The sequence below is a fragment of the Lipophrys pholis genome, assembly GCF_963383615.2.
Source record: "Lipophrys pholis genome assembly, chromosome: 10".
Classification (NCBI taxonomy): Eukaryota; Metazoa; Chordata; class Actinopteri; order Blenniiformes; family Blenniidae; genus Lipophrys; species Lipophrys pholis.
The window spans coordinates 27,311,843-27,326,527 of NC_137640.1; the positions used below are offsets into that span (position 1 = coordinate 27,311,843).

Genomic DNA, 14,685 nt, shown 5'->3' on the forward strand with positions numbered 1-14,685 from the left:
TTTTTGATGTCAGTGTTGTTTAAACATAATTAGACGTTTGTTTAGCTGAACTAATTATCACCCTGAAGAGGTTGGGCCTTGCCCTGGCTGAAGCCGCGCTCCTCGGGAGGCCTTTGGACTGAGCTCTTTCAAGTGTTGATTTGCTTCTTCTTCTTTTTTTTTTTGCCAGAATGTCCTGTGGGCCGCGGTCTACTCAGGGTGTGGCTGGTGTTGGGAGATACTGGCTTCATGGTGGAGTTGTGCTCAGGGCAGACCTTTACGTACTGTAGGGAGGTCGGTGCGTCCTGCTCACCAGTCTGGTTCCTTGTCATGCAGCAGTGCAACCAGAAACATCTTATTATTCTCACATCTGCAGGATGATGTGATCCTGTATTTATTTCTGTTTAAATCTCTGATCCCTCATATTTTATTTCCATAGACCCATGTTTTTTTGTTTTTTTTTTCCGTTCGGCATAATTTGAGGGCCACAAGACGAAAGAAATGTAAACGATCTTTATTTCTCACCTTCATCCCAAACAACTCAGCACGGCCATGCAGGGAGCTCTGTTTGCTCACCAAAATATTGCAAAATAAATTGCAGGTGGTGTGAGTACAAGAAAATTAACAGTCGCCCCATCATTCCCTCTGTTTCCAAAACAAACCTGGAACAGTGGCCTCTGATAGATACGAGCAATCAACAGGAGTCACATTGTTCTTGTGGGGCTTTAGAAGGTGAGGAGACGAACAATTCTCATGCAAACTAGTGGCTGGAGGTAAACCTTGCCAACGTCACACAGTAACTCTCACTTTGCAGCCTGCCTGCCTCAGTGTTTTATTAATCCCCTACGAATCAGGTTTTTGCCGTCAACTTATCCTCGTCATCATCGTTCACATCATTTTTCCACTCCGTAAAGCAGCAGTCATCATTTACTTGAAGTCGTCAACTCTTCTTTTTTTACTGGCAGAAATGAAATTGCAACATTTGTTGTAATTTTTTTCCAAAGTATTACCATTATATATATATAGAACAAACATATTTGTGAGTTTGTAAATATTGTTTTTTTTTTGTTGTTTTTTTCGCTTCACTTGATTAAGAAATTCTGCAAATTTTCGTAAAACATTAGAAAGACGGAAAAAAACCAAAAACAAACATCCAATGCCAGCATGCAAGAAAATGACCAATTTCTTTTATTGAGCTAATCTGTGGGGGTTGCTGAAGTATTTTCTTTTTTCCTGATCAACTTCTACCTCCGAGTAGTTCTGCAGAAGAAGAGTAAGCAGAAGCTGCTTCTTCTGGTGATGGGTGTGGACTCACCTATTGGCCAGGTAGCTCGGTAGAGCCCTCCCCTCTCTTCCACGTATATATGATCTTACCAAAGATTCCTGGAGAAGCCCCTGCTTGTCCACTCTGCATCTGTAGCCTATATCACTCATTTTAGAGTGAGAAAAAGAGATTTGTGAAATCCTGGAGCCAGTGGAGCAAACAGCGGCAGCTCTGCTCAATCTCAGCGCCAACATGTTGTACCTGGAGACGGGGAGCACAACATCCTACAGCGAGGTAAGACCAGCCGAGGTCCTGGTAATGGGGGCACCAGCAGTCCCTCACATTCCTTCGGTTGGCCCATCAGACGCTCCGAGATTTAAAAGACACATGAGTATCGAAAGGCCTCGCACTCTGAAACATACATATATAGTTAGCGGTTAAATCAGAAGCTGAATATTTGTTTTGGTTGAGAGAGTAACAGCTCCTGGCGGTCAATGAAAATCGGTATTAAAAAATACACTACTTTTTCCATTTTAAGTCATGCGACAATGCATAAGTATGATTTATCTGGAGGGGATTATTTAGCGTACGTTTGGTTGTTTTGACTCTCACATTAAGCGTGTGTCTTTGTTTATTCGACGTGTGACAGTCCAGAGAGCAGCGGAATTCAAACACCTGGACAGTCTGTCTTCCAATATTTCTCTGTTGAGCTACGCTTGTACAACCTGACCAAACACAGATTCAGTCCGAGGCTGTGATTTGCTTTCAGTCTGGTTGTTGTTCAACATGGGTTGACAAAAAAAAAAAGGAAATCTTAAAAAATAAAGTGATCAAAACGTTAAGAGAAGTAAGCTTTAGTTTATCTGTGAGTTTTTGTTCTTTGCAACAAGTATTGAAATGAAATGGTAGGACAACACGTGAGAATATGTTTCTATTCCTGTTACAATCTGTTATGTTAAAAATGTAATCGTGAGAATCTAAACTCAAGCTACAATGCATACGAATAGAAGACTTTCCATCTGCATATTGTGAGCTGAATTCTTTTTTTGCATGTAACATGGTTTAAACCAATCGCTCTCTCTTGGAAAATATCTTTTAATGCACCAAACTGTTGTGGAAACAAGGAGCTTAAAAACATTTTTCTCACTGTGAGACTGCCTCTGTAATGAAGGTTTACCAGATGAAGACGATGACATTGATGGTTTTAAAAGATAACGAATCAGATCTATTCACTTTTCAGTAAAAAACAAAAACAAAAAACAAACACAGCGTCCGTGTCGTTTCACTGAATGTCTCTTGCACATGCTCTCATAGTGAGAAGAAAATCATAGAATTGGGGTGTTAAAGTATTTTGAAACTGTCGTGGATGAATTGAATGTGAGGTTGTAAATTGTAATGTTTCATTCTAAAGCTCTCGTTTTCACCAGCCGTACGTCTTGAGGTTTGTTTTTCACACCAACTAAATTCTTCATTCAAACTTAAAGGCGCGCAGCTGATAGATTGTTTGCAGGTTGCAGATAGCAGGTGTGTCACTGGCTTTCAAAGTTTTTTGAGAAGGGGGGGGGGGTCTTTAAGTGATGTCCAGCTCCAGTGTGTAAGCAGTATCAGGTTGCCCCCCCCCCCCCCCCCCCCCCTCCTTTACACCCCGAGCTCCCCTCTGTCACCGTCCTCAGTCTCCTGGGAGCCGCTGCAGCCATTAGAATGTGGCTGACCAGGCGTTGCTGTTCAGTGCCGAGTCGTAATTGCTTTAATGGCATGTTGATGTAGATACAATCACCTGCTCTGCCCACCCCAGCAGGTATAAGCTGCAGATAGACCACAACTCTGCCCCACCTCAACCCCAACAACCCCCCCAAGCCCTGTTGAGCCTTTAACGCCTTCCTCCCCCATCCTGTGGTCACTCATCATGGCCCTTCTAAACGCTCATTGAGCAGGTCACCAGAGAGCCTGGAATGGGAGCCGCCAAGCCCCCACCACCCCCGACCCTCAGGCCAGGTCTGCTGTGGTTCCTGTCGTCTCTCCGTCGTTCATGTCCAGGTCTTATCAGTGGTGTCACTCCGTGACAACACGACAGTGACAGCAGAATCTGTGTGGGACTAGATAGAAATGATCGCATTCCTTAGTGTGAAACCGTTTGTAAACAGAGCGGTGTCCATTGCTCGCAAAGAAAACAGTTTGTCCTTCTCTGTGTGGCGCTGCTGTTAATGATACCCCAACCCATTAATCACTCCGTTTATTTTGTCATTAGCTGTGGAATAAACACATGACACAGTCATTTGAATATGTTAGTATTGCATACCAAATGCCATTGAATGATTCCTGCCATGAAACTATCTCTGACTATGTGATGTAGATAAATCTCATTCTTGCATTAAATTGGCAATGAAATCAGCTCGCCTAAAATGGCAACCGCAGCATTTATGTTGCACAAAGAGAGGCTGGCAGACCTGAGACACACAGCATAGCCTTTCCAGAGCTTTATTAAAGGCTGTCGAGGATGTCAAGGCGACTGATTTACTGTGGCTGTGCTCCGCGGCGTGACATCCCAAAGGCCTAAACCCGGTCTGCTATAAACAGAAGGAATTTTTAGGAGCTGCTAAAGTGGTTATTAAATGGTTGATGTATTATAGTGGAATAAGAGCTGATTAAAGGAAATGGGGAGAAAACCTGAAACTCCCTCGCACAAATCCCTGCCCCAACTCCCTTTTTTCAGTTGTTAAAGCTGATATCCCACTTCCAGCCAATTAAACATTAAGACACGATGAGCTGAGATGAGACCCTGCTTGAGCCTCGCTATCTGGTCGATTACAGCTTCGTACTTAAGTCGTCATCCTTGATCCTTTTATTCATTTAGTCGATGAGAACTATTATGCCTGGGCCCTGTACTTATTGTTAAATCGTCTATGTCACCCATTTCCTTTGTGTCCCCGCTTCTTTTTTTTTTTTTTTACCTGTGTTTGGTCGCTGGCCAGCATCAACCTTTTGTCCAGAATAGTAATCTGGCTTTGGTAATTGGTGCCTGTCACTTCCAGCACAGCAGCCACCAACACCAGGTACTGGGGAAGCTGTGTGTCTCAGACGAATTGCACCATAGTTGGAACGAAACAGTCCGATGTCACGATTGCTCACCCGTCACTTACAGAAAATACCTTCAAACTATTTGTTCTCACAGCAAATGTCGTTTTTTTTCTCTTTTCTTTAAATCCAACTTTCCCACCAGTGGAAGTCATACCCATGTCTTCCTCCTCTGAGATCTGATGCACAGGGCCCCTCTTCAGCCCATTGACTTTAGACCTTCATAATACATGTGTGTAATTAGCCCTTTGTGAGTGAACGTATGTTTTGGGGAGGCCTTTCTCAGCTGAAGGCCAAAAGATCTCCACCACCAACGTTCCTTCTTTTTCACTGTGCACGCGCGTGTCTGGTCCCTTCACAAAACACTTGTCTCCTAACACCTGCGTGCACGCCATAATTGTTCTCCAGACAAGCTCTTGTAATCTCTGGTGTCAATGTTTCCGGGGGGTTAAGCAGCCTTGCCCCGACACACACAGTGACCCTCATCCGAGTCGCTCGGTCCCCTGTGGCGCTGCTCTTGCACAAAGAATGTGGAGGTTGACTCGGATGACCTACCTCAGGGTTGTCTGTGTGTGTCTGTGTGTGTGTGTGTGTGTGTGTGTGTGTGTGTGTGTGTGTGTGTGTGTGTGTGTGTGTGTGTGTGTGTGTGTGTGTGTGTGTGTGTGTGTGTGTGTGTGTAAAATAACGCTTCCCTATTGATTCATAAGTCATTACCTTGACTACTAGTTTTATAACATACCTCGGTGGTGTTTTTGTCGCTCATCTGGCACAACACACACACCTGGCGGTGTCGCGGGTGTGAGTCGGACAGCTGTGGTCAGCCGTGCTTGAAATAAACAAGAGGCCCTGAGGAGATTAATAGCCGTCTAAAGAGCGAGAGCCATGGCACCTCGTCCAGGAATGTGCCGTTTATAAATGGAAAGGAATGGGGTGAATGGCAATGCGGAGCAAGCAGGAAGGAGCTGGCCGTGACCCAGCCGTGTTATAAAGACAGATCATTTAAATCCCTTCGATCTGCCTGAGCAGTTTTATCTGCCAGAAAGGATAATATAGTTAAATTGGATTCTATGTTTGCTTTCTTTTTTCATTGCAACTGAGAGCAAGAGTTTTCCACTCAAACACTAATCCTTCGGGTCTGTTATAAGCTTCCAGAAATGTAATAAATCACCAGATTTTCCTTTCTCATGAGTGCATTACATGTTTGTCATATTGAAATTCTCAGTGAGTTATCATTGTTTCCCTTTCGCCCCATTTCCTCCACGTCTGTCTGCAGTCACAGTATACAAACCTGGGGCTCCTGAACAGCATGGATCAGAACATCCAGAATGGCGGTTCAACTTCAACCAGCCCCTACAACAATGACCATGCACAGAACAACGTCACAGCTCCATCGCCCTATGCCCAGCCCAGCTCCACCTTCGACGCCCTGTCTCCCTCACCGGCCATCCCATCCAACACAGACTACGCCGGGCCCCACACCTTCGACGTGTCCTTTCAGCAGTCCAGCACAGCAAAGTCTGCCACCTGGACGGTAAGCTCTTCTCTCGTAGTTTGTTTTGTGGGTCATGCCTATGGTTCGTTTGATTCCTCCTCTGTACTGCATGACAGGGGGCCCAACTCATGACCCTGATGCACACCTCCCTGTGTACCAGGCCACATTTATAGTTCAGTGGGTTCTTTCAATAAGTTCAATTATGTCCACGATGGTTTCTATATTTACTAAGAAAGATAAGTGTGATAAGAAAAATCAGTTTATTGACAGTAAATCACAGCTACACTGGTTCATATGAGGCAACAGCAGGTCAGCATTGCCGAGTTTCACATGAGTCTTATTCAGTTACAGAAGTGTAACCACAAACCTACATGGTTTGTTGTAGGTTTGTGGTTACACTTCTGTCATGTTGTCCTGCATTTTGATGCAAAGTTGGAGTAAATACGTACAGAATGAGGATCTATGTGATCAGAGTGGACGCTGGACGTGTCAGAAAGAGCAAATTGACACGAATACTCAGCATTGGTGTAAATGTAAAAATGGAGTCAGGTTTGATCATTATGTTGTTCATTTCTGATCCTTGATTCAAAGCTGCGTTGGGTTTTGGTGATTAGTTACAACTTTTTGGAGATTTTTACATTTGTCCACTGACTAAATTCAACCTCATAAAATCTGGACCCACAGACATTTTAACGTGCTACTTGTCATCATAACAGGTTATCATATGAGGCAGTGATTTGTCAGTCAGAGAATTTAAGGAGACACTTTGACCCGTGAACCTCTTATCTGAATGTCTTATGCTGCAGGCCTATCTAGGTGTATATTACCTAAAACTCCTGCGTTGCACAACTACATCTGGCAGTGAAGAATGTCACACGAGATGTAGAGCTTTAAATCATGTCCAAACCTCAGGCGATTTTTAACCTCTTTAACACGACGCAACATCAATCCATCCGCCTTCTATACCGCTTTATCCTGTTCAGTTCAGATTCTAACACTTCATATATATAAATATAACATGGAGGAAGTGTTCGGATCAGTTACAATGTCCGCGGTAATCCTTTTCAGCTCATAAGCTTCCAGTTTGCAAACTACCTGTCCAGTGTTTACTGGCACCCTGTTGATGACAGAGGTAAACACATTGAGTCGTTGCTCCAGGTGTGGTGATGCCCCGCGCAGCGAGATGTCACCATGTGTTGCTCAGTAAACCTACACAACCAGCTCCCCGTGCTCTATCATTATGCATGACAGAGCTGAGGGACAGCTGTTGCATCAATGCCCCACCTGCTCAACTGTTGTGTATGTGTCTGATGTGCACGGCTCGGTACAGACACTGTCACAAGCCCTGCCAGTTCAGTCTGTTAATGCACCCTGGCGGACAACGCAGGTGACGAAGTTCTGGTCCCTATTTGTGTGACGCTGCGCCGTTGAGAGCACAGTTTTGAGAGGACATGAGAAATGAGCAAGCTGGAGTATAAAGAGCAACAGCAAACATGAACTAAATCAATATGAGTATGTCAAAATCACAATTTGAGCTATTTTTATGTTAAAAAAAAAAAAAAATCGAAAAACTATCCAAGAATCCTTTGTCAAATATATATATATATATATAGATATATAGATATAAAAAGTCTGAGCCTGAAGCAGTGATTTTATAGCGTCATGATTTTATAGCGTCATGATTTTATAGCGTTATGATTTCCTAGTAAAGTCAGGGAGTGCTCGGCGATCTCGTCTTATTTCCTCGTCCCACCAAGTGTGGGATTGTGACATTTACCCAATTCCCACACCGCCTCACTCATCCCTCTCATTTTCACAGTCCCAAAAAACAAAAGTGTTTGTCTGGTGTGCAACTGTGAGACGGCTAAGAGTGTGGTTTGTGAGCGGCACGCCCCAGAGCCAGCTTTAGGACGCATCCCATCATAGACACATGTAGTGAAACAGACTCACAGTCACAACATATGATGCAAGACTGGTTTGATTGGTTGGACTTAGCGTGGAATAGTAGTGGATTGCTACTTATTGTTTTTGGCACTCGGGTAATTGTCTGTTTACCACTTTATAATTACAGATTTTTTTTTAAAATTTCATAATTGAACTAAAATTTTCAGAAACAAATATAGACGCAAAAATTTTCCTTTCTAATTATGTTATAAAGAATAAAACAGTTGACAACATGAGGCAAAATATAAATGGACTGCACTTTTTCACAGCTTCAGCAGTCTCAAACACACTGTTATTCACTTTCGCCTGCATAGACACACACACACACCCACACACACACACACACACACACACACACACACACACACAGAGGGAACTCTTGATTGTGAGCAATCAGAGTGAATGAAGCCGAACAGACTATTAAACAAGGTAAAGGCTGTTTCCAATAAAAAACAAGGCTGTTTGCACCTCGACTGAACAGCCAGTGTGGATACTCACACACACAGGTGAATGCATATGGCACATTTTCACCTACCTTCAAATCCACGCAACACCATCCTCAACCCTAACTTTAAAAACAATCTAAATGAACAGTTGACTACACTGTGGATCTGTTGTAAATAGGCTCTGCTGTGTTACTACCTGGGTACAAACAGACACTTTTGGAGATAAGCTGGATTCATCTTCAATAAATCAAGAAGAGGTTTTATCTGAAGCTCAACCTCTCAATGTTTTTTCTGGGTTTCTTTTTAAAGTCCACGGCCTAACCAGGTAAGCAGCATATTGCCAGTGTCAATGAGTTATTTTCCTCACTTCAAGGTTGCTCAAATGTCAGTTGTGTTTGCCAGCGCCTCGTCTTAGAGAGAGACATTTCCATTGGTCTGCAGCAGCGTTCAACCCGATCCCAAAAAAAACAGCGATCATAGCGTTGCTTCTCATGTGAAATGAGGCGCCCTCACATGATCTCAGGAGATCTCCTGTAAAGCTTCCTCTAATCACAGCCCAATAGCTGAGCTGCCGGACCGCTGGCCTGATGGCAGAGACCACTAAAGATGTCACCACCACAACTTTGCTTGGTGCATAGACCTGATAATGCCCCTTCTTTTATGAAGGCCTGTGGGATCTTCCTCAGGACTTAGTGGACTGTGTACTGTATTTTTTTGATGACTGTTCTTACAGAGACACACCTAATCCCTAACCCACACCTTAACCTCTTCCTGTCTGGGATGACACACAAGTCAACGTTTCCCAGAACTGCTCCCGCTCAGCTTCCTTGTTGCCACTCCCGTAGTCTGCACTGTGTTTCCCTCCATTTTCTTTTTGTTTTTGTAGTGAAAAACACTCACTGGGGTCACTCGTGTTAGTGTTTTACTTTCTCTGCTTCACGAAATGAATGGCGTGTTGCAAATGGGGCAGTCGCTGATGGCCACTGATGTGAGCATTGTGAGGCTGAAGATGGGTTGTGTTTGCCATGTGTATTAACTGCCACCACCTATATAGCCCAACGAGAGGAATGCCACGGTTCGCGACATCATTGGGACACTGTTGTGCTCAGGAGGGATTACAGTAATGGATTGAGGGCCTGTAGGTAATACTTGTGTAAATACTGTGTGCCTCTTTCCTGAACCCTGTGCTCTTGGAGTGGGCTCTGTCTCTTTGAGAGAGTTAAGCTTGATGGCTGCATCTCACATTGCGCCGGAGGAGGAGGAGAGACCGTGAATGCTCAAAGAGAAGAGTGTTCCAGCGAAAGGCAGCAAGACACAGCTTGCCCCTGAAACATCTGCGGGCCCGTCCCACGCCTCACGAGATGGGGCTGAGACTTGTTTGTGTCAAGAAGCTTGTCAGGACTCGCCCATCGCAGAGAGACAAGCCCCAAAAGCTACAGATGGGAAAAGGTAGAGGGGGAAACTTTTTTTTTTTTAAGGCAGGGTTGAAAAGGTTTTTTTATTTATGATATGGGCTGTGGGATTTCTTCATAATCTCCATGGAAAAGCCCATTCTCTTCCAGTTTAGATTACAAGATTGTTTTTCTTTGTCTCCAACAAACAACGCCACACAGATATCTGCAGCAATGATGGACTTCAACAGACTCCAGGACAGCACTGTCCAACTACAGACACAGAAAGCACATTTATCAGTCCTGTCAGGAGAAGATAGAGCGATAAAGATAAACTTTAAGTTTGTGGGAGCCCACAGCATAAACAAATGAAATTGCACACAGCTTATTCAGCTTCAGTACGGAACTTGAATTCTGGAAATTATTTCTACAATGTTTAGAAAGTTAGTGCTTTTCTTCTGCTTCACAACTCTTTGTCAAGAGTGCCCGTCGCTCCAGACACATTATTACTCTGCACATCATGAACGTTTAGCCACATAATTATCTCAAATCTTGAAAGCAACATAATGCCTTGTGCTTACCTCCTTTACCTCAACTTTTAAAAATGCCAGTAAGAATGCAAAAGACTAAACTGCGGCCTTCCCTTCAAAAAAAACCCCCCAAAAAATACATAAATCTGCTTTCATCCAAAACACCGAAGGTCAACACGAATGTGAGCGCAGCACTCGAGTGCTGCTGAATACAAACATTTGACTGACGAATCCCAGGACAGACGTGTGTTTGACTCCTGCAGCAGCAGCAGCAGCGACATGATGCCACATGTCAGGGCACAGGTTTGCCGTGTGACAGGAGTCGTACTTCAATTCAGGCGGACACTGTTAGTGTCGATACAGACATATTTATTCAAACACAATGTGTAAAAACAAAACTTCTGGGGTGTTCCTTAAAATGTTCAGTTTTACCTCAAAAAGCAGGCGCTTTGCTTCAGTGTCAGACAGAAGACGAGAGGGAGGAAAAAGAAAAAAAGAAAAAAAAAAAACAACCTTTGGATGATTGTTGAATTAAACAGGTTTGGGAGAAGCTGTAGGCATGACATGACTTGTCAGGTATGGCGAAGACAAGACCAGAGGCGCCAAACAGCGCTTGTTTAAGGCCTGATGTTTGTCAGGACTTGACTTTTGCATGCGCCCGCAGCGCCTGTCAGGGAGAAAGGAACGCTACAGCTGCGGGCCTGCCTCAACCTGCACTGCACAGGAAGCGTGTGTTTGTGTGTTGAGGTGCTCCGTGCGGTAGAAAGTAATTGCACACATGCAGCCTTGTCCATGAATCAGTCCGAATTGTGTTGCTGTATTTGGCCGGATTGTTCTACGGCTGTACTTCTGTCATCCATACTTTGTCGCCACACTGTGGTGAGCAGCACTCCCGCGGGGTGCAACAGCAGCTTTTATTGCACACTGTGTTTGTAAATACGGCCACTCCAAGTCATTAATTATTTTTTTCTGCCTCACTGCAACATGTGCACGTTGGACCATGCGTCATGTGTGGCTCCCGCAAACAGTGTGGTTCTCCTTTGATTAAGCGGCCCGGTATTGTGTGCGCTGTGTGTTCCCGGGCTGTGCAATCCACTCTGTGACCAATGAAAGGCTCATAATTACATGTTAACACCTGAGCACCGCACCCTGTGTGAGCCACTGAATCCCATCAGTCAACTGGCTGCTCCTCCACCCTCAGCGGTGTTGGCTTTAGCCTCATGCTGCAGCTCCTGCTCTCACTGCTGAGCAAACAGCACCAGCAGCACATAGTTGTGTTCTCAAAAGTTTGTAGCTCCAGGGCTGGGATGGTCCTCTCCTGCGTGCGGTACTTGGGAGACAGCGGGGTGTGAGGGAGACAAACTTTTAAGTTTTTCTGCTGATCAACGATCTCAGATCAGATCTTGGTGCTCTGGGTTGTTTTGTGGCGACACAAAAATCAGCGTTCTGACCTTTTCCACCACGCGTCTCTCTTTCCCTTTTTGTTCTTTCTCTTAAATTTCTCTCCAGCTCATTTAGCTGACTGACAGACACGTACGGGGAGTATCAGGTTAGGAGTGAGGGGACAACCGCTGCCATTTATCTTTTGCTGGGAAGTACTATTTAGAAAGCTGCTTTGATTTTTGGAAGTCAGTTCAGTCACTGTGTTGACATACATGTCCTGAAGCTGGTGCTTATCATTCAGAGAGTCATTAGTTGCATTTCTAGACAAAAGAGAAAAAAAAAAAATAAATCTAAGTACAACATTTTTTTTGTCTTTTTTTTTTTTTAGTCTTACAACTTGCTGTAACTTTCAAGCAGCAGTATTAGCAGCACTACACCACTTATCATTATAATAGGAGCACTTGAGGAAAGGAGTGCAGCTGAGGCTTTTGGGATATTATTAGGCAAGTGTAACATGCAGCAGTATTGCGTGCAGTTTGTGAGCGAGAATATGGGAAAGAGGTGCAGCTCTGGGTTTGTTCTGATGAAAGTAAAGGTTGCGCCTAGGGATCAGAGCAGAAAATGTCCGTGCCAAGCTTGTGTAATACTTAAAGTCTGCGTGGACGGGTACTGGATGAGTTTCTTTTCATTGGAACAGCACTTAATAGAGGTGGAATTTTATGTTGCATTGTTCTCCTGCAGAGCCCCAAGCGGTTTTCACAATGTACGCTTTTCTTTGCTCCGGAGTAAACCTGACAAGAAAAAATTCCCCGCCCCCCCACTACCCCCCCCCCCTCCATCTCCTCCACCCCCCACCTGGTTGTCCTCGGCACAGAGAGGATTTAAAGCTGTGCTTACACAGCAGTGATTTGAATGGTTTGTTTACACAGTTGGGTTGTGCCTGTTAGTAACAATTCCGTCTTTCTGATGGCTTACTGCTCGTCGATTCTAACTGTGCCAGCGAGCAAGCTGCTTGTGTTTGGTATGACTGCCGGCTCGCAAACCTGAAAGTGAGCCAGCGACCGTCACATTTCCGTCATGGACGGATCCCCTGCAACTCACTTACATCCAACCGGTGTAATGTAGAGTTCTCCATCTGCATCAGAAGCCACGTCCTGTAGGATCAGATGTTTCAGCAGAATACCCCCACCACCCCCACCCCCCCCACCACCACCCCCACACCCCCTTTTTGAAGATGAAAGCCAGGCCTGGTTTAATTGCTCCTGGAGGGGGTCCATTTTATAGAGCTCCTCGGAAGTCCCAGAGGCTCTCGTGAGACATCTTTGAGGTTACGCACTTGTAGCTCCAGAACCTGTGTGTGTTTTTATTAAAGTAGGGCATAATCACAGTCTTGTATTTAACCCCCTTCGCTTTAGGGTAAAACCAGAAGTGCACAGTGAAGGCAACAGGTGTTACCTGGATCAATCTGCACTCACAAAAATTGAGAAAGAATTGTTCAGAGGCCTCAGAGAAACACTCTTGATACCAAATGCTGTTAACTGCACGTTGTACGATGTTTGACGTAACCCTTTGTGTTCTCTCTTTTTCTTCCATCTTCAGTACTCAACAGACCTGAAGAAGCTATACTGCCAAATTGCCAAGACGTGTCCCATCCAGATCAAGGTCCTGACCACCCCGCCGCAGGGCGCCGTTATCAGGGCAATGCCTGTTTACAAGAAAGCCGAACACGTGACCGAAGTGGTGAAACGCTGCCCGAACCATGAGCTCAGCCGCGAGTTCAATGACGGTCAGTTCGTCTTGACTGGGAAAAATAAAAAACAACTCTTCTCTTATTTCATTCTGGTAATCAGTGTTTGGTATCAGCATTTGCTGACACAGCCTGTGTCGCTGCTTTCAGGCCAGATCGCTCCTCCGAGCCACCTGATCCGAGTGGAGGGAAACAACCACTCCCAGTATGTGGAGGACTCCATCACCGGGAGACAGAGCGTCTTAGTCCCCTACGAGCCTCCTCAGGTGAGCCGTCTGTCATCCCCCCGGGGGCGAGGCCAGCTGAACGCGCCGTCAGCGACAGCTCACCACCTCAGCCTGACTCTGACAGATAGAGCGGCGACAGACTCTCATGTCCAGCCGCTCAGCTTTGACATTCAGCAACCACAGGGCCCCCGAAGGCCCCCAGCAGGTTCACTGCTCCCCCCCCCCCAAGAAGGAAATAGTCCAGTCTAAAGACAGCCGCCTAAAATCAGGATGTCAGAGAAAAGAGCACAGGACGCATAGCAGACTGAAAATCAATTCTTTTAATGAGGCTGATTTTTGATGGCTTATGAAAGCAGGATTTTAACTATGATTAACTGTGAAGTATTAACGTCACATTAATATTTTCAAGTTTGGCTGAGAAAATACTTTGGTTGCACTTAGTTGTGTAGGTGATGCATATATATTCACTTGTGATCTTTTGATAATCAATCTGTGATATTATAAAACTTACTTTAACTTCAAACATTAATTTCTTGATCAGAGATTGTCAGTGTGTCGTCTCATGGCAACATGGAGCCGTCAATAGTGTTACTATGATATTCTACATTGTCTCAGCAGATATAGTCAGATAGTATTTTATTGGAATTTTGATCATGTAGAACTGTATTGTGAAGAAACCTAACACAATACTTGTCTCTGTTTCCAAAATAACAAAAACTATGTTGTAACTGAACCTTCAGACAGGAGTTTGAGTAAAGTATTTTAATCCAGTGGTTCTCAAAGTGTGCGGTGGACGGGCCCCTCATAGAAATCTGGGGATCAGGTGGTGGTTTTTCCAAACTGGATTTTAGTCCCATTAAGGTCTGAGAAGAATTCCTTATGAAAATACATAATTAGAGGGTAAAACTATGAATACATTCATTAAAACACACATTCCTATAATGGAATGTGGGATAGGTGTAATAGATAAAGAAATACTATACAGACTATGTATAAAGACTTAACAGGCGTTTCACAATTGAAATACTTTAACAGGCACAAGAAGAGTTATCCTATATTTTGTCTATTGATCAGAAGTTGATAATAACTTCTTAAAGTGTGACAAAGACGAGATAATTCATCATTCAACAGCTAAACTCTGATTTGGTCTGAGAGTTGGGTTGGAGCTCGCAACTTTTTTAATTCAGAATGTTTTGTAACTTAATGG

General features: G+C 44.3%; 1 protein-coding gene across 3 annotated transcripts in view; it reads left to right on the forward strand.

The window, feature by feature from the left end:
- tp63 (tumor protein p63) overlaps positions 1 to 14,685 on the forward strand; it is a 32,456-nt gene that overhangs the window by 10,205 nt on the left and 7,566 nt on the right. For 2 of the 3 annotated variants that reach the window (XM_080472893.1, XM_080472894.1), the window contains exons 1-4: positions 1,340 to 1,537; positions 5,592 to 5,849; positions 13,104 to 13,290; positions 13,402 to 13,517. In XM_080472893.1, coding sequence (XP_080329019.1) covers positions 1,496 to 1,537; positions 5,592 to 5,849; positions 13,104 to 13,290; positions 13,402 to 13,517 — 603 coding nt within the window. In that variant the 5' untranslated portion in view covers positions 1,340 to 1,495. Of the gene's footprint in view, positions 1 to 1,339; positions 1,538 to 5,591; positions 5,850 to 13,103; positions 13,291 to 13,401; positions 13,518 to 14,685 lie in introns of those variants that run through there. The other variant, XM_080472895.1, reaches the window with a different exon arrangement.